Raw genomic sequence first — 27324 nt, 5'->3', positions numbered from 1 at the left:
GAACAAAGTGTGTGCGTGCGTGTGTGTCACAAACACCCCCTCCCCACCCACACGCATGCACACACACAGCAGTATTGTTATTTATTGATGGCGCACACTGTGTGATTGATGCTGTTTTGTTTACAGCGCCGAGTCGCTTTCAATTAGAGGAACGTTCTGGTACATTTTGTGTCATGCCAGATTGTACAAGCATGACTCATGCAAATTTAATAAATTTATTTAATTGTTTATGTAACGACGCCTTCGTAGGAGAAATTACCATTGCCAGCCCCCAGGCCCTTTTGCACTTCCATGTGGCGTCACTGATAGATGCCGTTCCCCCTTGCCTTTGGTCGAGTTTCAATCACACAAAAGCCAAAAGCATCTAGTGTACGTGTGAGCAAGAGGAGGCGGACCATGAGTCAGAGGTGTGTTGTATATTTTGAGAAGAGGCTAAATGGAAAGCGAATGGATCGGATCGATACAACAGACTGCATTGATGACAGCAAAATAGCAAACAACAACCTTTCTTGGTTTCTTGGTTTGTTTTTAAAAAAAACGTCAGAAGAATACTTGGACGTTTCCCCATCGGTAGGTAACAAAGACAAATACGAAATAATGTGAGAGTGAGTGACTAATTATGAAAACATAAAAATAAAATAACCTATCTAATCTAACACCTATTTGAAGATTTTTGCAAATTCAAGGATAATAAAAAAACATTATATAAAAATGTGAAAAGAACAAAAATAAGACAAGCAGATGTTTATTCTACATTTTACAAATTAGTTTTTCATTTAAAACTCGCAACATAGGACTGAATATATGAAACTCCAAAAGAATTGGGAAAACCAAAATAATAGCAACAGAGGTTCATATACAAAAAGTTATTTTAAAAATATAGAATGAAAAAAAAGGCGGCACGGTGTACCATTGGTTAGGGCATCTGCCTCACAGTTCAGAGGACAGGGGTTCAATCCCCGGCCCCGCCTGTATGGAGTGTGTTCTCCCCGTGCCTGCGTGGGTTTTCTCCGGGCACTCCGGTTTCCTCCCACATCCCAAAAACATGCGTGGTAGGTTGATTAAAGACGCTAAATTGCCCGTAGGTGTGAATGTGAGTGCGAATGGTCGTTTGTTTATATGTGCCCTGCGATTGGCTGGCAACCAGTTCAGGGTGTACCCCGCCTCCCGCCCGATGATAGCTGGGATAGGCTCCAGCACGCCTGCGACCCTTGTGAGGATAAGCGGCTCAGAAAACGGATGGCTGGATAATGAAAAAAGGAAAACAGAAAAAATACCAGAAGAAGCAGTTTTGTTGTAAATGTTCAAATGTTTTTTCTACATTCCTTATAATCTTTAAAACATGTCTATGTGACAGGAGGGTTAGCTATACGGACCCAAAAAAACATTTCTTTTAAATATATAACAAAAAAGGAAAAGAAAAAAATAAGATAAGCAGGGCACGTTTCATTTCTAGATTTCTTAAGATTTTACAAGAGGTCAATTTGACCTACAACATAGCAGGAGGGTTAATTACCCAGCAATGACATAAGTGGCTAAAACAAGGGCTGAATTGTCCCATTCATACACTTTTTTTTGGGAGGGGGTGGGAATTTCCAATATTCAAAAAAAAAAAAAAAAAAAAAGAAAAATGGAAAAAAAATACAATTATTTTTAAAAATACTGCTTTTTTTATGGTTAAACATGAAGTGCGTCACATTGACCAATGAACACTGTGGTGTACCAAAGAAACAAATATAACAAGAGAGCAAAAAACATTTTCTTACTCGTCTGTGAGAAGAACAAGCTTGTGGTCACTGGAAGAATATTTTTAAGCTTGCATGAATGTAAATTACAGCAAATTACACCAGCCACACTCATTGCTTTCACTCATTTTGCTGTCGCCACTTTGGCTTTTACACTGCATGTTTCAAGCCACACTTTTCCAATACAATTCCAATATGCGTCATTGCATCTGAAAAGAGAAAAAAAACTATATTTGCCTTCGTGACATGGTTGAAAGGGGATATCAGATTTAAATTACGGCCACAATTACGATAAGATTCCAGCTTTGGACTCCTCGGCTTCACATAGTAAGTTTCCTTCAGAGCAGAACAGGAAAGGTAAAAGGTGTATTTCTTTAATCGTATAGTGAAATCAGTAAAAAATAAAATAAAAAAAGGGGGTATGTTTATGCAATAATTCCATTTTATTATTTTATAATGAGTACAGTAATTTCTAATCACATTATCATTTTAAGTATGATGACATATAAAGCAATACAATAAGACCCAAAATATGAACATAAAAATGTTATTTGAATAAAGTATTTTTGAAATACCATAAAATCACAAAAATACTTTAAGCATTTTTTTAATTATAGTTTTATGCATGTGTTTTTAAATATAATAAAATGAATGACTCATTTGAAGTGACAAAATATTAGCTTTTAATTCAACATATTTCAAATATTATATACTAATACTATACGTTTATCATTATTAAATATTTCTTAAATCTATTTTTGTAAGCCGCAAAATATGAGCAATCTTTTATTTTTTTCATATTTTAAAATATAATTACATATTTTTGTAAGTGACAAAATATGAACATTTAAAAAAAAATGTAAACAGAAATTTTATAAGTTATTTAATGAATACATATTTTTTAAACACGTCATAGGGACAATTGGGAAGACTTTGCTCACAAATAATTGGCCAAAACCACACAGATATTAGATAACTCATCTGCAAACTCCATTTTGATGTCTTGTGGCCTTGTTGCCTTTTCCACCCAATTTTTTTTTCTCCATCCTGTATATTGCTGCAGCTTGACTGAATCGTGTATTTTTGTCCCAACAACACACTTACGTCCGCTCTTCGCAGCACGCGGCTAATAACTTTCAGAAGATTTTGATTGAGGAATAATTGATCGCGCATGTTGCATGCTTGGAAGAGGAGCAGAAATGTTTGCTTTGATTGCAGAGCAGAATTTAATGTGATCACGTAACATCTTTACAGCGTAAGCGCACCCAACCCGCGTGTCTAATACATTCTATAAGCTCTTACAGGTTCATTTAGTTGTATTTATGAACGAGCTACTTTTATGGCATGGCAGCGTGCAGTTGCCAATTAAATAACATTGAAAAGTGTGCAAATGCTCCTTCTCACGGCAGAAAACGTGGCTAATGACTAGCACTCTGCTGTTGCGGTGTAACGTGATAAAGTGGCGTGGTAAATACACTAATGTCAGACGTTTGAGCACAAGGAAACTTGTGTAAGCATAAAACAGGGCTGAAGATTCGTTTGGTAAGGCTGAAGTTGTGAATGCAGGATTATAATTTTACCCGCTTTTATTTACTAAATCATTAACGCTAACAGTAGACAGAGTCAAGATAGCTCTTCATGTCTATGCCAGGCTAACTAACAGACCCGTAGTTTAAAAAAAAAAAAAAATTAAAAAAAAAAGACTGTAAATAAATGACTGCTTAGTTTAGTAACTAAACTCCAAAACCGGTCGGTCTTGTGTCGGCTCAGAAGTTAATTTTCTCCGCTCTTACCAAATAATGTACACTAGCAGTAGACAGTCAAGATGGCTCTTCATGTCTATGCTAAGCTAACTCATAGACTAGTAATTAAAGCGGATCGGATAAATTACTACTCAATTTGGTCACTAATCTAATAAATCTGTCTAGTGTATACTCTGAAGTTAATTTTCCCCACACTTATTCATCAAAAAAATAATGCTTGCAGAAGACAGACTAAAGCTAGCTTTTTATGGCTATGCTGCGCTAACTACCAGATGCGTAGTCAAAGCTGTTATCCAAATTTTTCAGCAGGAAAAACATATTTGAATAAATTACTGCACAATTAATACTCATAAATCAATACTCTGTTTTTCCCCTCAAAATGTACACATCAGCACCTAGTCTCTTTGCTAAGCTAAGCAACAGAGTTGTGGCTAAAGCATTTGTCACAGCAAAAATAAAGAAAAATCTGAATGATATGTATTAAAGTAATAATGTGACTGTGAGTGCGAATGGTTGTTTGTTTGTATGTGCCCTGCGATTGGCTGGCAACCAGTTCAGGGTGTACCCCGCCTCCTGCCCGATGATAGCTGGGATAGGCTCCAGCACGCCCGCGACCCTAGTGAGGCGAAGCGGCTCAGAAAATGGATGGATGGATGAAGATTTTTACACAATTGTAGTAAGTGCTTTGTATTAGCATTCAACTTTCTGGACTTTTTGAGTCGTATTAGCTTGTCGTCAGATCCGCAAAAGATTCGGATGAGTCATTTTCAAATCAAATTCAGATAAGAGATCTGGAGGCGACATTCGTCTCTCCAAAATGGATTTTGGCATATTTTGGATTATTGGCCGCTGTCATAATGTTCTCATTTCCTTGACCTTGACATCCCTTAAGAAGAAAAACAACATTTTCTCTTTGTGTTGGAAGGATAAAGCCTTTGCCAATCCATTTTTTCACACTTTGGGAGAAACAGAAGTGTTTGTGAGATGAGTCATGATGTTTCTTTGAAAATCAGCCAGATATATAAGACAGTACAATATGTTGTCAGTCCTATGATAAGGAAGCAAAATGCTACCAAACGCACCACCTGTCACAACATGTTGAGATTAACACAAAATGTGATCCACGCTGAAGGCTTTAGGTGTTTTAGATCTCATTGTCACAAAGCCGTGAACCGTCGAAGCTTAAGCAGGTTACAGACATAACAAAAATAGGGCCCAATTTGCACTCCCTTGCGATCAGTCATCAGAGGGCCCAATTGTTTGGATGTCTCGGAAGGACTATCCTGTCCGCAGTTTTCTTCACCGATCTGCTCGGAAAACAGCCACCAATTTAAAGTGGGTTCCACACATACCGATAATCGGGTAGAATCTTTGCTTTTTCCAGCCCTTCTGATCAAAGTCAGCAAAGGCCTGAGCCATTATCCTGTGCTGTGGGTTGTGTCGAAATTGTTTTTTTTCCCTCTATCTGATCTGTTCAGGAAACACCACGGTCAACAATTCAAAATGTTAAACCTGTACAATATTTAAAGCAGGGTACACACAACACTGATAATCAGGTCAAACTTGGGCATTTTCCCCACCCACTCTGATCAAAGTCAGCAAAGTCCCGATGAGCAGATGTCTCTAAACGATTACCCTGAGTGATTATCCTGTGGTGTGGGGGTGTGTTAAGTTATTTTTCCTCCCTGATCTGCTTGCCATGACCTTGTTACGCTATAGGTCCAATCATTGTTGAGCAAAACATGCGCTGCTTTGCTTCTATAGCTGTCAAGTCAAAGTGGTCTTACCACATCCTGTTCAGATGACTGTGATGCACTTTTTATTTAAGCCATCCTTCAAGTAACTGACAAGAAAAAACATTCCTATTACTATGCTAATGTGAGTGCAGAAATGTTTTTTTTTTTAGAATTTATTTTTAAATGGGTATTGAAAGAGCCTGTCATAGCAGGGCTTCAATATTTTTTTTATTTTTCATTTTTTAAATATTTTTTTTAAAGGGGTGTGATTGTATGCCATAAAGTCACTTTTTGGTACATACCTTGGATTTAAGGTCATGGTTTGGTTCCAAAAAATGGGGGCAAAAAAAATGTTTTTTGTTTTGTGTAAACAAAAACAGATTTAATGCTGTTTCAAATAAAATGTTAAAAACTGGTAGCAGTAAATTCTACAATGAATGAAAGAGTCTAATAATGCATATATCATTTTACACTTGAGAGTATGTGAGTCCTGGGATGCACATCTGATGGAAACAATGAGTCTCTGCAACTAATCCTCACAGAATACAGATACAGTAATCCTCCACTATATCACAGTTTGTCTTCTCGGACCCGCTATAGTGCAAATTTTTATTACTGTTGTGTCTCTATTTTTCATACTATTTGTACAATATTTTTGTGTTATCCATTGCTCTTGCTCTCTCTCAGTATATTATGCATTTAGGCCTGTCATGATAGCAAATTTTTGGAGGACGATATATATATATATATATATATATATATATCAAATACTATCACGATCAAATACTATCACGTAAAACGATAGTATCGATGTTTTTTAATGAATATTGACGTAATGCAGAAGAATAAATATCTTAAGATAAATATAAAATGACTCAAGACTTGAAAAATTGCACTTCAAATCGTAAAATTTGGCACAGAGATATAAACAGTCATTAATGCCTTAACAGGCAATATAATGCCAATCAAGTGTCCAGTTGGTTAAGAAAAAGTGCCAAGTAAGAACATTAATAACATCACAACAAGTAGATCAAAGTGACCTGTTTTGAGTCAAGATTTGTCCTACTTTTTAAAAGTCTGCATTCTATCTTTAAACGCTGCTTTCTCAACATGTTCAATGGCTACATCTCTTAAAATAGTAACGCTTATATACTGTATATAATGTGAGTATACGTGGACCATATTCACATTTGTATTTGCATTGTTGGGCAAAGGGTTCCATAATTGAAATGAAATGGGAACTGTCCCACCATTTTTTTGTTCCCAGCTGAAGAAATTGGGTGGGATGGTTGTGTTTAAAATGGATTTAGTCACCTTGTAGTTTGAAATTGTGTTGTCTTTGTTGCGACTTCATACAAATTTGACATACCAGCTCGTTGGTGTTAGCGGGATGGCGGCATTCATCTGCTTTGAATCCAAAATGTTCCCACATCGTCGCAGTGGTGTTCGGTTTTAGAACTAATTGCATTGATGCCGCTCAATCTTCTGTAAATGCAGTTACAACATAGACGTCAGAAAACCTAGCTTAGTGTACGCGAGCGCCCGCATTTCAAACGCATGTACGTGCAGACATGCTCGCACACACGCGCACACAAACACGCAGGCCATCAATCAGACCAAGGGTCCCCACTCTTCACTATCTCTGATCGGTTTAGAGACCACGATGATGAAACCCAACGTGTGTCTGCTTTCAGGTCGCGGAAATGTTTTTTCTTTCTCAAATGACTGGGCACCTGTATGCACCCTTTGTTTTTGTTTCTTTGCCTCACCATTCAGAAATTAGGGCGCATATGCGACCAAATTAGTCACACTCTAGAGTCCAATTACGTCCCAAAAAAAAAAAAAAAAATTCATAGGCCGGATTTCTATACTACGCCAGAGTACTAAGCCGTAGCTCTGCGTCAGAAGACACAGATTCATCACACTTTATGCGTCGCTGCTCATTTTTGCGCATCTCAGACGCGGGGCGCACATCAAACGAGATCCCTCTAATGTATACAATTAAACAAAATATAACAGGTTAATTATTTTCATTTTCGGAAAGTGCAACAAGTTTGTCTTCTTTTTAGGATACGAACAATGCAGATAAGTGCAGCAGTAACAGTTTGGACAGGCTTAATTTGTGAATTGAAGTTTGACATACTGCCAAAAGCATATCGAGAACCGTGATGGCCACTAGCCAGAGGCTGAGCTGCACTGTAATTTTTTACGGAGTAGACGTGTAGCTAAAGCACACGGCTGTTACACTTCCCTTACCCCGTTTCCTTCATGTGGGAACTCTGTACCATACCCAACATTCAGTACCAAAATATCTGACACACCGTTTCACCCATAGTTTATTCTGCAAAATAGGAGATGTTTCTTGACCATATTTACAGTCAAAACAAGCTGATGGAAGTCTATGGGAACTGAACCAAAAATACTGACAAAAGCTCAGAAACTATAGACAGTTCTATCCCAGTTTACTTTTGACATAATCTTAAATGTTCAGTGGAAAAAGTGAATTTGCACCACTTATAGGGCATAGGCAGGAAAATGTGAATGTGTTTTTCCATCCCTGTGGATAGGTCAAGTAGTTTTTGCATCATCCTCGTAACACACAAACGGGCAGGAAAGACGCCATAACCAGTTGGGCGAACTTGTCGGAGACAAGTTTACGACAGCGGTCACAAAGCTGAGACAGCAGAAGCCTCTGGTGTCCCCCCGCAACGCCCTCCGCTTTTAGTGCAGGTTAGTGCGGGTCAAGCTTAAAAAAAACGTGTAATCCTTAAGATCCTACAATGCACCATGACGGCGTCGTACGTTATGTTTGCCTCACCTCGTAAACTTCTTCCCCTCCTCCCTTACCTTACCGCTGGCCTTCTATACAAATGTGAGATGAAAGCCTTAAGATTTCTTAAATTCTTTAAAGGGAGCATAATATTGAATTTGAATTCATTGCATACAAATAGTTGCGTCTCTGGAGTTTTTGCCAAACCATCAAGTGTAAAATTAAACAAACAAGTACATATTTTGCAAACTGCCTGTTTCTGGAAATGTGTCTGTAAGCGAGCCTATCTGAATGCTGCAAATTTGTGACATCACAAGTTGTGCGTCAATGACTTGATCGAGAGGCACTTTCAAGTGATGCATGGAAGACACTGTCTGAAACACAGAGACAATTTTACAAATTGTGTCGTCATGACTTGGCAGATAGACTGGGCAAAGATCCAAAAACCACCTTCAAGCAACAGCGGAATCCGGCCACACGACTACACTGTCTGAAAGACTACATCAAAGCCAAAAGGTAAGCAGATCTGTAATGGGTTTTGTTGGGTTCACAGATTAGCATTAGCTTCTGATTAAGTGCTCTGTGAAGTTGTGGATGCAGTGGGCTTGAGGGGTATTTGTATTTGGTGATGAGTCTCCTGCATGCACCACATGCACAGGATATTCCGCTGTTCTATTCCTCCATGAAACAAGCTGCTCTAGTACACAAATATGTCGACAAGCAAGCTAACTGGAAGCCATGTTAACAGGAAGGAGTCCATCAAGCAATAAAAGAGTTATACAGTCACGGCGCTGCAGTGGAGCACAGCTGTTCGACTATCCGGCAGCCACGTTGTTTTCAATTTGACACCCAGCATGCTCTTTCACGGTGTCGGCGCTTACGTCAACAGCTTTTCGTTTGTACAACACACTTCTCTAAGCGAATCAAATATGGATTAAACAGTTTTTTTTTTTTTTTTTTGCAAACACATCCAGATCAAATTAACATACTACATCATATGTTGTTATATGATGCACCCTTGCTCTACGCTGCAAACTGTAGCACTTTTCTCTAACAGCTATTGAAAAATGTCAGCTTTACAGATGCCATGTCTGCTCTGTCTGTGGGTCAAGACGTCTTCTGTCACTTTGGTAATATCATAAAGGTTACAATTACAGCCTCCACCTTTTATTTATTATTCCATAGTTGTTTATTTGAGGTGAGGCACTTATTTAATGAGGTATAACGACATAATCGCTGAATCATTGGTGTGCAGCGTCTATGGTACGAACTGTAAACCTGCTAATTAGCAACGCTTTCATACACAGTCTCGGATTGTGACACACAATGAACAGATTTTCTCCGCCCATGACTTGGAAGGTCGGCAGGGTGAAGACAAGATTTTCATGTGATGGCCAGAATATATTAACTGAAATATGTGTCCACTGCATGACCCTATAGTAGAAGAAGGGGATTTGCACGCAAGAGGACCACCCCCTCAAAACAGGCTAATTTCAGTGAGGCTCAAAGAGTGCAAATGTGACTTTAAGAGCTGGGGCCTGGTGGGGTGGTGTGTCACGTCAGCGAGTCTATGCGCGAGTGGCTGGGTGTGAGCTGTGGCAAACGGCAGCTGCTGCGTGAGCGTGCTTATTGTGTTTTACTGTTCTCCCAGCGTTCAATTGACGGCTCATAAGTGCGTCTGCGACTCTCTTTTCCCACATGCGAGGACATTATAGGTGAAGAAGTACATTGCAAAAACCTATAAAAGAAACAACTGCTCAATACAGCAGGGGAGCACTATGTATTTAAAAACATATATCTATATCATATGTATCACTCACTGATTCAAAAAGCTGTAACATGGCTAAAAGGAAAGTAGTAATTGTTAATTTTATAGGTCGCAAAGCGGCAACATACACGCTCATCTGATACCTTTCTTCAAACTCAAATCATCTGTCAGCCCTTTATTTCTTATGATTCAAAATGATTTTACTCACCTCTTGAATCCTCAACGTTTGTACTTTGTTCAATTTCATTCATTGTTTGTTCTGTTAAACTGAACCCAGAAGTGGATACTATTGAGAGACTCCACTCCCATTTGTGTGATTTGAGGCTCCAGCACCGAGAGAGGGGGTCTTACATTGAACCTGATGCAGCACTAGACATGCAGAAATGCACTCATCCGAATATCGAGTGTGTTTATGGGAGCCGACAAGAGCCCTCCATGCATGTAAGCTCCTGTTCTTAATTACAGAAAAGTTCTAAAGTGCTCTAGTTTGTTTCAGGACAGGGAGAAGAAGAAGAAAAAAAAACATTTCTATCATTTTCACCGCAGTTTACATGGCAAATGAGTACAAATTCAGCTTGATTTAATTGCAGCAAAAACATACACTGAATGCTGCATGTCAGCAGAGAAGAGAAGAGACGATACGAGCACTTTTCCTCCAGTTGATTTATGTGATTCTATTACATTAAACATTCTTTCCCCCGAGCGAGCTCAGCTCCCTAGCAACCGTCGCTGGCGGCAGCTCTAATGTGTCTGGCGCAGGGCCAGCCCAATGCCGCCTCGCCTTATTGATTGCCAGATTGAAAAGTTTGCATTTAATAGCCCCTGTAATACGTGGAGGAGTTATTCAGCAGGGCTTCGCTTGTCAAAAAAAAAATACAAATGAAATAAAATTTTAAAAAATTAATGAATTAAAATTCACACTACTTGGTTTTTGACACAGAAAATGAAAAAGGAGCCTCAGAATGAAAGCACAGCTGCATCAGCGGAAGAGAAGTTGTTTTTGACAAGCTTGGGAGGGATGAAAAAGTGTGTTTGTAGTCAGCTTTTGTCTAGTAATGGAGTGGACATTCTGTTTTTTTGTTTCTCCTCCTCAGGCAGGACGACTGCTGAGTTTGGAAGGGGTCAATCCGCTTATAGCATGGCCACTTGTGCGAGAGTAAAAACAAGCTGCTCCGCATGGTCCCTTGAATAAGTGCAAAATAACACAGGGAGCAGATGTAATCAACCATCTTGAGTGTCACTTTAAGAGCGGACATAGCAGACGCTACAGATGGCGCTGCATACGCTGCTCACAAAAGGTTTGGGATATTTGGCTTTCGGGTAAAATTTCAGGATGAATCTAAAATACACTGTAACCTTTACAGGAAAACTTCATTTGACTTTCTCTAAACTTTGGAAGGCACTTCCAACTGTTCAATGTTTCAGGACTTTTTGCACCTCGTGCTGTTCTCTAGCAAGAAGGTGACATTTTGTTTAAAGTTTTGCAATGACAAAGTACTGTTGATCAGGGTGTCGTCCGGAAATATAGGTAAAAATGCATATTTTTAAGAAATCAAGTTTTCAACTTTTTATTTGATTAATTGGCATATTGTTTATTCTAGCACAATCCCTCTTCTGTTCAATCAACTGTGCTGCATTTGACTTTCATTAAGTACACCTCTTTTAGCTCTCGCCACATGACCACAAATATCGAATATCATGCATATCTAATATTTGAAGGTAAAAAATATATATAGTTAATATTTCCTTTGTGTCCAGACATTAGGGACACCATATAGTAAGTGGTGACTAGTCAACATGTCCGCGATGACGATTATAGCTTGAAGTCGATGAATCGCCAATCACATGTTTTGGCATTAACAACACGGACACCTCACTGAAATCAGCAGGTGGTCGGTAGGCGCAACAGACAAGCAGCGGTGCCTCAGGCGTGTGTAAAAATGTCCCTAAAAATTAGACCGTAGCAGCTTCACTTGCAAAACAAGTGGTAAGGAAGCCCAACTGAAAAGGCACCCACTGACGCTTGCTGACGAACAGCCATCAGCAAATTTGCCAAATGCCTTTCTGTAACAGCGAAAAGACAGTCAATATGCTGCAGCATCGGCTCAGACGACAAAACGAAGATAAGCGGTGGTTGATCAATAACCTCTTTATTGTGACAATGAACCATTAACGTCGCTGTCTCGATCAAGCTTTAATCACACAGAAGTGACAAGCTCTTCTTCCTGCTTCCAATGGCCCAACCACCTGACTCACCCATACAGTCACAAGTTACACTCAGACACCTTCATAATCTCACAGAAACTTGGACATTATAAAGCTCTTGCAACAATCCATGTAACACAACTATAGGTTTTGCTACAACCACAAAGCTTTCCCTCCTGATTTTTTTCTTTTTTAAATCATGGGTTATAGTACTATTATATACTGTACCAAGTAGCTACACTGCAGTTGTATTACGTGATTTGGTGAGTTTTACACGTTCAGACTGTATCTCAATGTGACCGGATGAGTGAGTGTCTGAATGTGAACGGGTCGGGCGGCGGGACCTGTGCGACCGAGGACTGCGGGGTATTGAGTGAGCGAGCTTGTGTTTGGAGGTGAAAGTCCGCACAGCAAGTGGCAACTGAAAAAAATATCAATGTCATCGATTTATCGTCGTCGACTCGAATATCATCACCTTTAGTGTCGACGACAAAAAAGTTGTTCAACCCCAACCCTGTAGTTCTCTTGCTATGTAAGAGAAGCTATAACAGTTTTCCTGCTTTTTACCATATGAAACCATTACTTTTCATGCAAAAACAAACCTTAAGTGGACAGTTTCTCCTCCTCTTTCCCTCCAGGTGATAGTCTATCCACTGCAACGGCCGCTCTCATTTGCTGCGCATAAATTCAATTGAGCAGCTGTGATCAGACATCGGAAGTTTGTCAGCACGGCGAGGATTTTCCACTGACTCGGCCCGTAGCCGCTTGGCAACCTACACCCCCCCCCCCCCCCTTCCATCCCCACCCCCCGCTGTCAGAGAACGACATGTTTGCCTTAAAAACGCTTGTTTAACAGGACAGCAAGTTCCCATTCGAGTGCAGGGAGGACAGTTCGAAAAAGAAAAATCTTATCAGGAGATTGGGAATTAGGCCAGGCAAAGAATGACATGCCATTCTAGATCAAAGTTGCCTAGTGTGTGTTTCCTCAAAGCGGGGGCCCCCCTCATTATCAGCTCAGACCCATTTCAGCGGCCGCGCGAGAGGAAACATGATTTGATATGTTTGAGGAAGACAGGGAAAAAAAACAGGAGGAGGAATAACACTTGAGGCTATGAGACTGGCTTATTTCCCAGTGTTAACTGGATTGAGAAAGAACTATGCTAGTTGTGAGAAATGCTATGAGAGGCAAAATAAAATGCTTCAGTCGCCATTTCTGAGCGGATTGGGACTAAATAAACACGTAACGGTTCAGACATTTTGGACGTTTTCCTCAAGTTGCTCATTGATGACATGGATGGAAAAAAAATTACAGCACTAACCAAGTAAACCAATCAGATGGCTCTGATGTCATCCCCAAACTGTTCACAGACACAAGCTTGGCATACTGTAAATGCATGGTATCTAGGGACCGCTAATATATGCTGTGATAGGCAATTTCCTGGGCTTCCTGGAATTTGAAAAAAGGAAAGAAATAAAAAACACTGCAGAATTTCTTTGGAGGTATTCAAAAAATAGGGGGAAAAAAAAGTTTTTTCTCAATTTTTAGAAGTTTTTTTGTTAATCGCCAAAATCTGCTAAAATATTTTAGGGAAATGAATCTCCATTATTCTGTGAGTTTCTTATTTGAAACTTTCACATTTTCATTCAAAATGTCGATTAAATATTGGCGACTGAAAAGAAAATTGCAGTTAAAAAAATATTTTTATTTTTTTTTTAAATTACAGCGCATGGATATCCCAAAGGAAAGTCAGAAAAACAACATAATTATGGTAGAAACATTCCCGCTTATGAAATTTTATTTTAAATATTATTTCTGTTCATGCTAAAATAAAATAAAAATACTAGAAAATGTCTTAATGTTGTTAAAAAATGATAGGTAAAATAGTTTGTTAATCATTATTATTATTATTATTACAAATCCAAAATAATTATTTGATATTTTGTTAATCAATAATAATATTATTATTGTTAATAAAACTAAACTTGTTAATAAAAAAAATATATTATTAAAAATTGCAATTCCTAGTTTGATATGAGGTGGGTTATTACAGCTCTATTATGAATGTAAGCGCATTGCCTGTGGTTTTTCACGAAAACAAAGAAGCTGTAGCGTTAACCCGACGAGAAGCATTTTCTATAATTACATCCAGCAACAACACTCAATTTAAAGTGTGTTTATTTAGCTGGAGGACTTGGCAGCGCGCTATAGGAAAATGGGGCGACTTTACACAACAATGTCTTTAAAACATCTAGTCAGTTTTCCTGTGCGTTCGCCGTCTTGCATTCAAAAGCAAATCCCACAAATTAAAAATGATGGAATATTCTCCTGTGACTATTACACATAAGCACTAAAGAAGAGGGGGGAAATGCCTTCAACAAGCCATAATGACCTGCCTTTCAACTGTGGCTCATTGCACTCCATTCATTGTTTTTGCTAGACTGCTTTGTTATTCATTTGGCATTGCGCAGTAACCATCCACACAACACTTTTACAGCCAATTGTGTGGCACAATGGGTTGGAAACTTTAGCCTGGAAAACATAGTATTATTATTTGTACTAGTATTATGATTTAAGTATGTATGCGGCAGGAGATTTCTGGCCTACCTTCGCGATGGCTTGGATAGCTCGCATTGAAATTACCGTGCCCTTCGCACTACTCATTCCTGTAGCATCGGGTTGCAGACAAACACTTGGCCCGTGTCAGGCTATAAATACCCGGTGGCCAGTCAATATCACTTATTTTAATGTGTAATGTCCACAATGGATGAGTACACAACATGGACATTGAACCTGTAATGCAGTGTTCATTTACCAGCACAGAAGTCATGGATTTTTCTGCTTTGAGGGTAATTGCGTTGCTGGCTTTGATAGATTACACTTTTGGTGGCAATTGTGTGCATGCTGACACTCTACAAACAGCATTAGACTGCATAACAAATTATTATCCAAATTACATTTTTCTCTGATTTTCTTGTATAGTCGATGAAAAATGACACCAGCATTGTTTAGGTCATCAACCGTTAAGTATAATTCAAATGTTTGCAAACAAACCTCCCAATGATAACAGTATAGTTTTGAAAAATAAAACACTTAAAATGCACTGTTCAAAATTATTAGGCACAATAGAGTGTCAAAAAGGTTTATAAGTTGTAAGAGAACTGAACACAGCTATTTGTTGAATTTGCAGCATTAGGTCGCATTTACTGAAATCAAAATCTTTTTCAATCAAAAACATCTGAACAGGTCAAATTACATTATAACATAGGGGCCCTTGTTTGATAGCATTACATCTGCAGTTGCACAATACTTGCATTTATTGAATATGTGAGTTTTGGGAAGTTTGTGCTAAGATGTCTTTGCAGTAAGTCAAAAGAGCCTCTCAGAGCTGCGGTTTGGATGTGATCTGCCTCTCACCCTCATAGATCTTTTGCTTGAGGATGCTGAAAAGGTTCTCAATAGGGTTAAGGTCAGGCCACACCATGAGAGTCTCTCCTTTTATGCTCATGGCAGCCAATGGTGCAGAGGTATTCATTACAGCGTCTGGTGCTGATTGGGCAAATTTACTAGTAGCTCTTTGTCAAAGCACAAGCCCTTGAACTCGCTCTAAATGGTCGCTTCAAATCAAACTGTCCACCTTCCTGTTCATTTTAGGCATGGGTGCTGAGACTTTTTCCATTCAACCTCACACCTGTCCACCCAATTTGGTGAGTTTTCGGGCATTTTGAGAGGCCCAAAAAGTTGATTCATTCATTGATCCCTTTTTCATGGTGACTCTTCGAAATGATCATACATATTGACGCCGTGCTCCGTTCACATTAGATGATGTCTCGTTATGATAGACATGTCCACCCAAATTCGTTTCAATGATGTCTTGTTATGATAGACACGTCCAGCCAAATTCGTGTCAATCCGTTAAACTGGTGGTGGGGGATAAAAGATTTTCGAACATGTTTTTTCGCACCCCAAAAAAATCATTTTAACCAGGATACACATCACATGCTTGCAGAAACTGCAAGCATTTTCAGACATGTTGAGCCCGCCCAAAAAGGCAAATCACAGTGACTCCACGATAGCTAATAATTCCTAAATAAATTAGAGGGGGTATCTCGTTTTTGTTATATTCCATGAAATTCCCACAGCCGGAGCTGTCCAGTGAGGGTGATGGATCACCGAGATCCTCTTTCCCAACCTGTCAGTCCATTTCCGTGTTATGTACTGGCCCGAGGAGCGCTTGGCAGAGGGGAGGAATTCAGCCAGTCCAGCACCACCAGCCCTGACCCAATCCTATCCATCCTCCTCAGCCATGACTCAAGTGAATGCTGCTGTTTCACTTGAGCTCAGCGGATCAAATGTAAAAAGCTAGTTCGCTCACTTTGTAAAACATGCCGTTGAACAGGTGGTAATTACGTTCCGGTAAACCCACACCATTATTCTTTTTTTCCCCCCTTTATTCTGACCATCACAAGATGCACACAAAAAAGTGCTCTGCTCAGAAGCCCAAGCCAAATGCTAATGATGATTCATGTTGTTAGCGCTTCATGTCACTTCTCACTTGATTATTATTCCTCCGCATGCGAAATCACTACCAGTTGTCAGGGGGATTTCAGACGGAATATCCAGTGGCTGCTGGTCAAGGCGTGGTTTCATGTCAGAGACAGAGTTTTTTTTTTTTTTTTTGCAACTTAGGAACTAGAGCATTTGCATGTTTCAAGTAATCATAAGCCTGGAATTTGTGACTGTTTTCCGGGCAGATTTGAAGAGCGTTTGACTAATGCACTGAACTCCAAATATGCACACGCGTGAACAACCGTCACCCTTTATATCACCATTGGTATATGCAGTACCATGGTTACCTCATGTAAATACTCGGGTGTAACAGTATGCCAAAAATCACAGTTCGGTACGTAACTTGGTTCGGGTTCCATTGGGTAGAGTAAGACAAATTCTCAGAGGCAACTTAAAATTTTCTTTTTCGGAAAGCGCAACATCATAGTCTTTAAGGAATGAGCAAGTGTGTCATTAACAGTTTGAACAGTTATAAGTTAGTCATTATGCTCTAAAAACACAAATAAAGGCATTTGTTTGTTGCTGCTTTAGCTTGATCTGTTATTTACATTCGCATGATTCCATTTCAAATGAGTTCAAAGTTCCAAAACGTATATCCCTGGCCATGACAGCCGCTAGCCTGAGGCTGAGCTGCACTGTGTTTGTTTTTAGAGGAGATGTGTTGCTAGACAGTTAGGTAGTTACATTTCCTGTCCCTTACCTAATGTTCCGTGTAAAAAATTGAAAAAGCTAAATATTAAAACCAAATCTCCCCTACTAAATTTTATGCGGGATACACACTTTACGACTTTGAACCTTTTAACACGAGAGAACCCCACACATGAGGAGAAACTGCTCTACATCTGATAAACGAGCCTTTTGCTCAAATTTGGCTCGATTCTCGGTGTGTACGGTGAACCCCCTCCTCTATTGTGGTTTATTGTTTGCACAGCAAGAGGAAGAGGCAGAGAAGGTCCCAAACTAATCTCCTGTAGTAGTTGTTGTTCCAACAGAGCAGAGAAAATATATGCCGGTGAGTATTATTGTATGCCCTGTTTGTTTGTACTGCTGCTCTGTGTGTTGAAGTAGCACTTGTTTGAAGGTCTACAATTACTGTAACATCCATGCTTATTTCCATTAGCCCGTCTATGGGATTCCACATTAAGCTAGCCGACTTTCGTTACACAAATGACATGGTTTGTTTGAACACGTTGGTCTTTGGTCCATTTTACAGTAAACTTTACCTGGGGTGGCAAGATGCTTGAAGCAAGCTCGCATTGCCTCTTATTTGGAGAACTGTGCAAGCGAGAGGGTCCCCCCCCCCCCTCCTCCACCTCAAAATAGTGTTAAAGGATTGTCTGCTATTTTTGACAGAAAAAAAGAGTGAGAACAGGAGCTAAGGAATACTTTAAAAAGTATTGTTTTAATAAATAAACTTTTAGAAATGTTTTCATATGATCTCTCGATATTGAAGATTTTCACCTATCACAGGCAACATATCCACCACAATATTTTGGGTTTCACTGAACCCACATCAACTACGTCTAAACTGTTGCACCGAGCAACAGCACTGAATAAAACCACCCCAGCTCATGTCACACTTAAACGACAGCATCCTTTACTGTGTATATTCTCCCTGATTAGCACTGAGAGTCCTTTTCATCGCCGCCGCCGCAGGGCCCTCTGACCCAGGAATGGTACAAAACATATGGACTGGGCGAGCTCATAAAAGATGCAGAGTTATTAACCGTACAATCTGCGCCGCGTTACCGAGCAAAATCGGAGCGCTTGCGCAGAATACGAAATGTCACGTGGACGAAGAGCGGCAGTGGCCCGCTGAAATATTCATGTCGGCATCATACTAGGAAGCAGGATCGTTTTGACAGAGCTGAAAAGACTTCTCTGTGTGTGTGAGTCAGTGCAAAAGTGACAGGCAATTTCTGCAATAAGAAGAAAAAAAAATATGTTCCTCAGAAAAAAATGGTATTAGAAAATATTTCATGAATGCGTCGTGGATGTATGCAAGCGGCAGATAAGTGTGTCATCGAGAAGGCTGTCTGGCTCTGCGTCTTTTTAAGAAAGCTTGGCAGAGGTCACGTCAATAGCATCTCTCTCTCTCTCTCGTTCTCTGTGTTGTTCCAGACCTGGCTAATGGAGAGATCTCTCTCTCTGTGTTGTTCCAGACCTGACTAATGGAGATCTCCCCCCCCCCCCCCCCCCCCACTCTCTCATTCCAGACCTGACTAATGGAGAGAAGAGAGACACACAACTGCTGTTTGGGGCCTCGCTTAATGGAGATACAGAGCTTTTCATTTCCTTCAAGGCCACCCGAGCTCATTGTTTAACCGTCTCCTCCCTCCTCCTCTTCCGTGGAAAAACACATTATGGGACGTTCCAGAAATAAAATAACACAAATTATTAACTAACGTCACAGTGTGCGGATGCCAAATTTGATTAGGACGGGAGGAAACATCTTTTTCTCTTGTCCCCTCCTATTCAAATTCGAGGCATGCGCCTACATCTAATAGATTTTCCCACTCCGCCACACAATTTACTGTTTACAGATTTAGAATTTGCTGGCTTCCGGACAGGCTGCAGTCAGAAAGGAATTAATGATATGAGAGAAAAGGAGAAAAAAACAGCTTGTGATTCTCCTTCATCGTATAATGAAGATACTGCGATGCGATAATGGCAGCCCCCCCACAACAACATCAAAGATGACAAGGTACATAATCAATGCAGGCACTTCATCAAAAATGATCTTTTCCGCTACATACTGTAAATGTTACTGCCAAAACTTTAAAAAAAAAAAAAAAAAAAAAAAAGTTATGAAATTAGGAATACAGTGATGCTTTGAAATACCAATGACCTGACTTATTAGTTTTGGGATATACGAACCGTTGATTGGTCCATGATGTTTTTGTTTGACTTGCGAAGGCAAAGTCAAGATATGATATGTATACTGTAAAAACTGACAATAAACAATTCCGTAAAAAAAAATTTTTTTTTTAAATAATAACACGACACAGCTAGGACACGAACAATGAACCGCAATATAGCGGAGAAGCACTGTACTTCAACAGAATTATGGAATTAGTTTTTATCTGAATTTAAAATTACTCATAACTGATAATAAAATCTCAAGAATGGTCATGTGCAGTGTGTTTCCGTCACAACAAACCATTACTCTTGCTCCCTTTATCTTTTTTCTCCCCGCTCCTTCCTAGGACCACGTGCGATAGTGACTATCCGAATATCCCCCAAATATGGTGTCACAGTTGTCGTCGACACAGAGGATGGCATCTGCCCGCCGCTCTTATCGCAAATCCCGAACGGTGGGAACGCCCTGACAGAATCTAGCCTCCGCATCAAATTGAAACGTTCCGACTGAAATATTATTGGGATATTGGAGGCGTTTGTGTGCGTGCGTGTGTGCCAAGTCTGCCGTAAAGATCAGATGTTGCACCAAAGAAAAAAAAAAAATGGAATGTGGTGATATCACTGTGTGCCTTCATACTCAATTACTCTTATGCACTTGTGAGCATAACAAGTCATGTTTCCTCGCCCTCCTTTTCTAAAGTGGTAAATTATAAACTTAAATTGTGACAGTTTATTATTCTATATGGAAAGAATGGTGCAGATGTTTTTTTTTTTTTAAAGTTTTCTCACAGAGTTGTGGCTTACTTGCAATATTGTGTCTAAATAAAGTCATAGTCCTTATAAGTGCTGTTTTGGGAATTATTTCCATATGCTAATTTTCCACTAGGGAATCCTGAGAAAAATGCATACTGCGGGAAATGCAAAATCCACGCCGAATTGAAGGCATCACTTGGACTGAGAAGCTCTAACAACATTAGAGTAGGGCAAGTGTCTCTTGTATTTGTTTGGGAGACACAATTTATCCAGGAGGAGACAGAGGGCAGAAAGTAACCAGACCACTGCAGCAAAGAGGAGACTGTGACATAGGAGCCATATCTGAAGCACAGCAACAGAGCTATTCCTAGCATATGTTATTTTTGCCATTTCTAGAACTGGTACTGCTTTTGTAATATGTACCCAATAGAAAAGCATCAGTAGTGAGTAGAGCTTATGCGATCCCATCCACTGGTTTCTTTGGAGACTGAATTGTCTTCTGTGTTTACAAAAACGTACACTCGTTTTATTGAATAGATTGTCTCTCTCTATTTGGAAAAGATGAATGTTAGTTTTGTTGGGGACTCTGAAGTGTCTTTAATGTTTGTGAAAATATGTATGTTTGGTTTCGTACAAGTAACAATAAATATGTTAGGGTTTTTTTTTAATACAGAACAGAAAACTGGCCTTGATGTTTATGAAAACATGTACATTACATTTCATTTTAATGCTAAACAGTCTTTGATGTTTAAAAATACAATGTTGAAGGATTGTCTTTGATGTTACCAAAGACATTCAGGACTATAAGAGTGTCTTTTTTTAGAGCGTTATTAGCTGCACTGTCCAAAAATAATAATAATAATAATAATTAAATTGTTTGAATCAAAACAAACATAACATTTGGACATGCAGTACATGGTTTTCCATTACAATTATTGCAGTCTCATCAAAGGCACGTGTGTTCTATTATTTTACTTTTTATCAACAAAAAAAAGTTTTTTTTTTTTTTTTTACTGTTTTTCGGATATCATTAAAAAATATATGGCTTGCTTTAGACACCAAGGCTGTGCTAAGATTTCAATGTAAAAGTAAAATATACACATACAGTGGTAATGCATTCAATGCCAAGGTGTTTTTCGTAAACATAAAAAGTCGGTTTCATTCACGGTACCCCACTAAATCTGCTTAGCAACAAGTGGAATGACTCATTACAAGCACTTAAAAATTGGAAAAGTCTTTCTTAAATGTTTTCTTTTACCTTTTGAAAAAACATGTTGAAAAAAATAGTGTAAAAAGTGAAAGGAAACATCTACTGTACGCCTTTACACCCACACGGGTGAGGCTTCCTGTATGGTAATATGTACCACATTGTTTGATTACCTGCTTACACAGTTTGCTTATCAATTTCAAAGCAAAATTCAGCTACATTTCTATTTCAGATGTGTGTGTGTGTTTTATGTTGTTGTCCCAGTTACGCCTGCAGTGAATTAAAGGTACCGCTAAGTGTGTTCATGCTGACCATGTTGAATTACAAAATAAATAAATAAATAAAAAATAGAGTGAGCGAGAGAGTTGCAGTGCATGCTAGAAACAATGCAGCAATCTGCTATGATGTAATGCCTAGAGCAGATGGAGGAGCCGCCTGCAGCAAGAAAAATGCAAATGTAAACCTGAATTTTATTTTTATTTTTTTTAAACATCAATGGCATTGAAAAGACAGTTTAATCTTCTTAAAAAAAGTGATTTTTTTTTTTATTAGAATTTATTTTGTGTAATTAAGAAAACATACCTTGTACTGAATTATTATTTTTACTCTATGTACATTTGGCAGCCACTCTATATAGTCCATCTTTTAATCCTATATCTAATGTGAAGGTCATCCATTTTAAGCGTTATTAGCTCAGTGCGCGTCCTTGAGCGCGATTCACCCAAAATTACCTCCTTAATGGAAGAAGTCCCTGTGCACAAAAGCAGTGCCTGCTACATTAATGTAATGCACCAAAAGCATAAATTATGCATAGTGGTGTTAAGTCGGGGGCCGCTACAGTTAGCGGAGAGGAGGCATTGAATGCATCCATTTGAGCGTATGTATGCCGCTGAATGATGGGGCGCTTCCACCCTTGAATAATAATAGCTCGTCGTCATTACCTTGGGAATTCGCGGGAGAACAAATTCCATGAAAATGTTAATTTGTCCGGATTGTTGAATTACATGGTGGCGTGCGTTACCATGTATAAATAAGACTGTCATACATCACATTGAACGATAGCGAAGTAGCATCATTTTCTTCAAATAAATAAGTATATTCTTTATTCCCTTCATAAAATTTATAGTGAACAGTTTCCTGTCTTCTTGTCTTATTCTGCCCGAGAGAGGTCTGATGGTGAAACATCGAAGGCTAAACCAGGCTCCAGTACCATATGATCTTGTATCGCCAAACAGTATACCAGCGCAAAAAGTGTGACTTTGTGAGCCACAGTTATTTTATTATTATTTATTTGTTTTTTTTGTTTGTTTTTCTGCTCCATTGCTCGGCCTGACCCACTAACCGACCGGCTGGCCGGCCGACTGTCTCAGCAGATACAACTCTCCGACGTTCCGCCTTATACTCTATATGAGCAGAAAGCAATTTCAGCAGGCGGCAATAAAAAGAAGGAAAAAAAAAAAAAAAAAAAAAGAAGTGAATCAGGCCAGATCTCTGGAGAAAGATAAAGGGGCACAATGTAAACTTGCCTGGTAAGCCATCCCCAGTAGATTGGACTGTAAAAAGAAACCTTAATGCGCACTCCAATACAACATCAACTCAAAGAAGTTTGGGCGGGGGGGGGGGCAGGGCGAACAGTTTGCATTACTTGATTAAACGAATGGAATTGTGGATGATGTAAGCACTGCAGCACTTACTCTATTCATCTATTTGAAGGATTGTACTTGGGTGCTTTTTTAACATGTTATTCAAGCAGACTTGATAAAATACACTTGGGAAATGTTCACATACACTAGTATCTTGACTTATGAGTTTTTGGCGGAACGAGCCAATGCTTGGACTTTTTTTTGTTTTTGTGCATTGCGAGTCAAAATTTGAGCTATGAGTTTCACATATGCTGCCCCTCAGAGGAAGTGGGAAAAAAAGCAATAACGTACTGTAATGCCCTCAAATGTGGGAAAGGAGAGCCACAGTTGCTGATGCATTTTCAGCAATTTATTGAATGGAACAAACAGTCCAACACACAAATACAAAATGAGAATGATGGCAAGGTGTGACTGCCAATCCAACTCCTGATATCAATCACGGGGCTACGCCCCTTGAAGGCAAGTCAGTTACAAATGCTACATTATGTACAGAAACTATACTTTATAAAACTTATAAAGTCTTTATTAAAAACTAAAAATGGTGGTGGTTTTGAGGTGGTGGAACGGATTCATGGTATTTCAATCGGGAAAATTGATTTAAAATACAGGTATACCTCAATAAATAAGAATATGGTACTAAAGTCAATTTACTTCAGTACTCAAACACTATACAGATTCATTAAACATGGGGAAATACTTTTCAGAGGGCAAATTCCTGCCTAAATTCAACATTTAAAAGTTAAGTAATATTCTAGTTTCTAGAGGTGAATTTGGGGTTTTGTTTGCTGTAAGCTATTAACATCAAAATTATATATACATATAAAGTACACTAAAAAAAGTCTTAAAAAAATATTTCACTCAGTGTGTGTAGTGCATCTCTAAGAGCTTCAGTTTTTGAATTGAATTAACCAAATTAAGCTTTGGACACTATTCAAATTTATTGAGCTATACCTGTTCAACTCATTTGAGCTTGGTCAGAGAACAAATTAAACTTCGAAGTCAAGGTACCACTGTAGATACATTGTGACATTTTTCTAATGTAAAATATGTGCATTGGCTGACTCAATAAAGGTGGGGAAACATTGATCTAATACAGTTACTTTAATGTGGCTGTGCTACCTTTTGTTATCAATCTCTCGCGCCCTAGTTCAGTTAGTTAATTAAAACCCACATCAGATTTGCGCAGAAATGTGATGTGAAAACTATCATTTTGCACATAATCGCTACATTGCTGATGCAACCGCCTACTTTAAGTCGGTCGGCGACCTCGCTTGTGAACCCTACGTGTTCAAAGCTGAATTTCTGAATCACGCCGCCAATCAATTATCCGCCTCGCAGGTTTAAAAGTCACTACTGCTAATGCAGCGCAGAGGTCACTCCTTCCTAAAATGAATCACTTTAAAATAGATAACATGATGGACTAAGCGACAAACTGCAATGGTATTTTTAGCGGTTTTGGTGAGCTTGGGTGTGCCATTGTACAGTATTTGTGCAAATAGTGGCAAAGTTGTAGATGGAGGAGGCTTCTATCGGGGGAGAGGCCTTAATGTTTCCTGCTTATATTGCTTTTTGAGCAAAGGTTTTGTTTAAAACAACATAAAAATGGCTATTATTGGAAAAAATGCAGCAAAAGGACAAGAAACAAGGCAGGAACATAAACGCACACAAAATTGTGAAGCGTCGACTCGCTATAATCATCACTAAAGACGCAGTCTCAGTATAATCACCTTTTAATACGGGACCTCTGTAAAACTTCACACTTTGATTCATCTGAGACTTTTTTTCATGCTTTGGTAGGTGACGCTGTTTTGGTTAGCAACAGTTTTTAAATTAGCTCAGCAACCGTGTCCATTTTGATGAACTGAGATTATTTCAGTTTCTACCAATTTTGTTTCCATGTTGGGAAAGGGTGGCATTTATTTGTCTTAAGAAGATACCGTATACAGTATTTAGCATTAGACACCAAAGTGAGGGAGGAACCATAGTAGCGTCATGTCCTTTTCCAATTGCATTATGAGACTCAAATGCTTCCTATTAGCATTGAGTCACGGAGCCTTTGCATTGTACTTTGATTGATGGAATGCAGGATGACACCCGATTGAGTATGCGATGAATGAGCAGCCTCACAGGTACGGAATATACAGTGGGTACGCAAGTATTCAGACCCCCTTAAATTTTTCACTCTTTGTTATATTGCAGCCATTTGCTAGAATCATTTAACTTCATTTTTTTTCTCATTAATGTACACACAGCACCCCATATTGACAGAAAAAAAAAACGGAATTGTTAAAGTTTTTGCTGATTTATTAAAAAATAAAAACTGAAATATCACACAGCCATAAGTATTCAGACCCTTTGCTGTGACACTCATATATTTAACTCGGGTGCGGTCCATTTTTCTGATCATCCTTGAGATGGTTCTACACCTTCATTGGAGTCCACCTGTGTTTGATTATACTGATTGGACTTGATTAGGAAAGCCACACACCTGTCTATATAAGACCTTAAAGCTCACAGTGCATGTCAGAGTAAATTAGAATCATGAGGTCAAAGGAACCTCATGATTCTAGCACAAAAACATTTGAAACAATTTTTGTAAAATACCACTATATTTAAATATATATATATATAGAGAGAGAGAGAGAGAGAGTTAGAGTAATGAGATGCTACTAAATAACTCGAGTTGCTAAACAAGAAGAAAGACAGTAAACAGGAGCCATTTTCTGGCATGTGCTTGCTGTGCCCAATACAGCACCCAGATAAAAGGTGTCCACTCACCGAGGTGCGCCCGCTCCCGCTGGACGTCCTTAAAGTTGAGACCACTGGTGAGAGTGCTCTCGCGGTAGCGGTGGAGGGCCTCGCGCTGCCCGTTGGTGCTCAGCTCGCGCAGCACCGAGCCCTTGAGGGGCTCCGCCTTCAGACCATGGGTCCATCCCGACAAGTCCGGCACGGTCCACTTGACCAGGTCCTGGAGGCGCACGATCACCTTTTCGGACACGGCGATCACCTCGTGCTGAAGGCAGAAAAACAAAAGTTAGCCATTTAAGGTTGAAATTAAATCACTTTAAAGGCAAATGGAGGATACATTGGTGTTAGAAAAGACAACTACAATGTACAAATTACATTACTGCAGTGTTTCCCATCCTTAATAATTGAGCCAAGGCACATATTTTACATGAACAGAAAAAGCTCACATAAAAATTTCACAAAACAACTGGAAAAATTTGGATTTTTATTTTTATTATTAAGGGCAATAGATGGATACGCAGGTTAATTCACAGGTGTCAAACTCAAGGCCCGGGGGCCAGATCCGGCCCACATTATCATGTCATGTGTCCTGATAAATAAATATCATGTACGTCTACTTCATGTTTCTTGCTAAAATCTGTACCACTATTGCAATTTTTCCCTTTTAATAATGTTGAGATATTGAAAGCATTATATATTGCATCATCTTATTAGATTGTTTAATAACGAGGTTTTTTTTGGTCCTGTTCGGCTGTTAGGTCAAGCAGAGAGGAGGACCTGTATCCCTTTTATGCCGTTCTACTGTGTCACATTGAACTTTTTCAGCTGCCACTGTGATTTCTTTGTGTTCTGATGGATATTTACTGAGAATTATAGTCGTTCAGTTGAACAGAACAAAGCTTTTAAAGGGGAGTGATAGAAACAACAAAAAGGAGAGTAAAAAGGTAACTAAATAATATAGGAAAAGAAGACAACAAAAGACAAGACACTAGCTGTAAACAAGATGAGGATGTAAGTCACTTTGTAGTTACTGTTGCATATGGGCTCAAATAACATCCATCCATCCATTTTCTGTATGCTGGAGTCTATCCCAGCTATCTTTTGGCGAGAGGCGGGGTAGACCCTGAATCGGTCGCCAGCCAATCGCAGGGCACATATAAACAAACAACCATTCGCACTCACATTCACACCTACGGGCAATTTAGAGTCTTCAATCACGATTAGGTTAATATATTGTTTTACCACGACATACGGCTGACAACAACTGCTAAGACTTGTTCAATATTTTCAAATGCCATTGTGCGAAGCTAACCTAGCTCCACACGTACTGTTTAGGACCATAAACCAGATGCTAACTAAGCGAGAAAACAATACTTTGTGGTTACGGCAGAGTGACTGTACTGGAATATAGATTTCTTTGAACTAAGCTAACCCAAGTGCTAACATATTGTTTAGGATCGCTAGCCAGCTGCTATCGAGCGCTACTAAGACATCTAAAGCTTGTCCCACAGTTGAGATGCAGCACTTCAACATTCTTACTTGACAGTAATTACTAGGTTT

At 39.2% G+C, this 27324-nt stretch overlaps 1 protein-coding gene across 1 annotated transcript in view; it reads right to left on the bottom strand.

Moving 5' to 3' along the window:
• The window catches only part of arid5b (AT-rich interaction domain 5B), a 125810-nt gene that overhangs the window by 72849 nt on the left and 25637 nt on the right, over positions 1-27324 (bottom strand). The window contains exon 3 of the mRNA XM_061689873.1: positions 25795-26029. Within this exon, the coding sequence (XP_061545857.1) occupies positions 25795-26029 (235 nt within the window). The remainder of the gene's footprint in view (positions 1-25794; positions 26030-27324) is intronic.

Source organism: Phycodurus eques, chromosome 11, assembly GCF_024500275.1.
Source record: "Phycodurus eques isolate BA_2022a chromosome 11, UOR_Pequ_1.1, whole genome shotgun sequence".
In the NCBI taxonomy this organism is placed as follows: domain Eukaryota; kingdom Metazoa; phylum Chordata; class Actinopteri; order Syngnathiformes; family Syngnathidae; genus Phycodurus; species Phycodurus eques.
The sequence above is the reverse complement of the archived record's forward strand: the minus strand, read 5'-3'. Positions and strand labels throughout refer to the sequence as shown.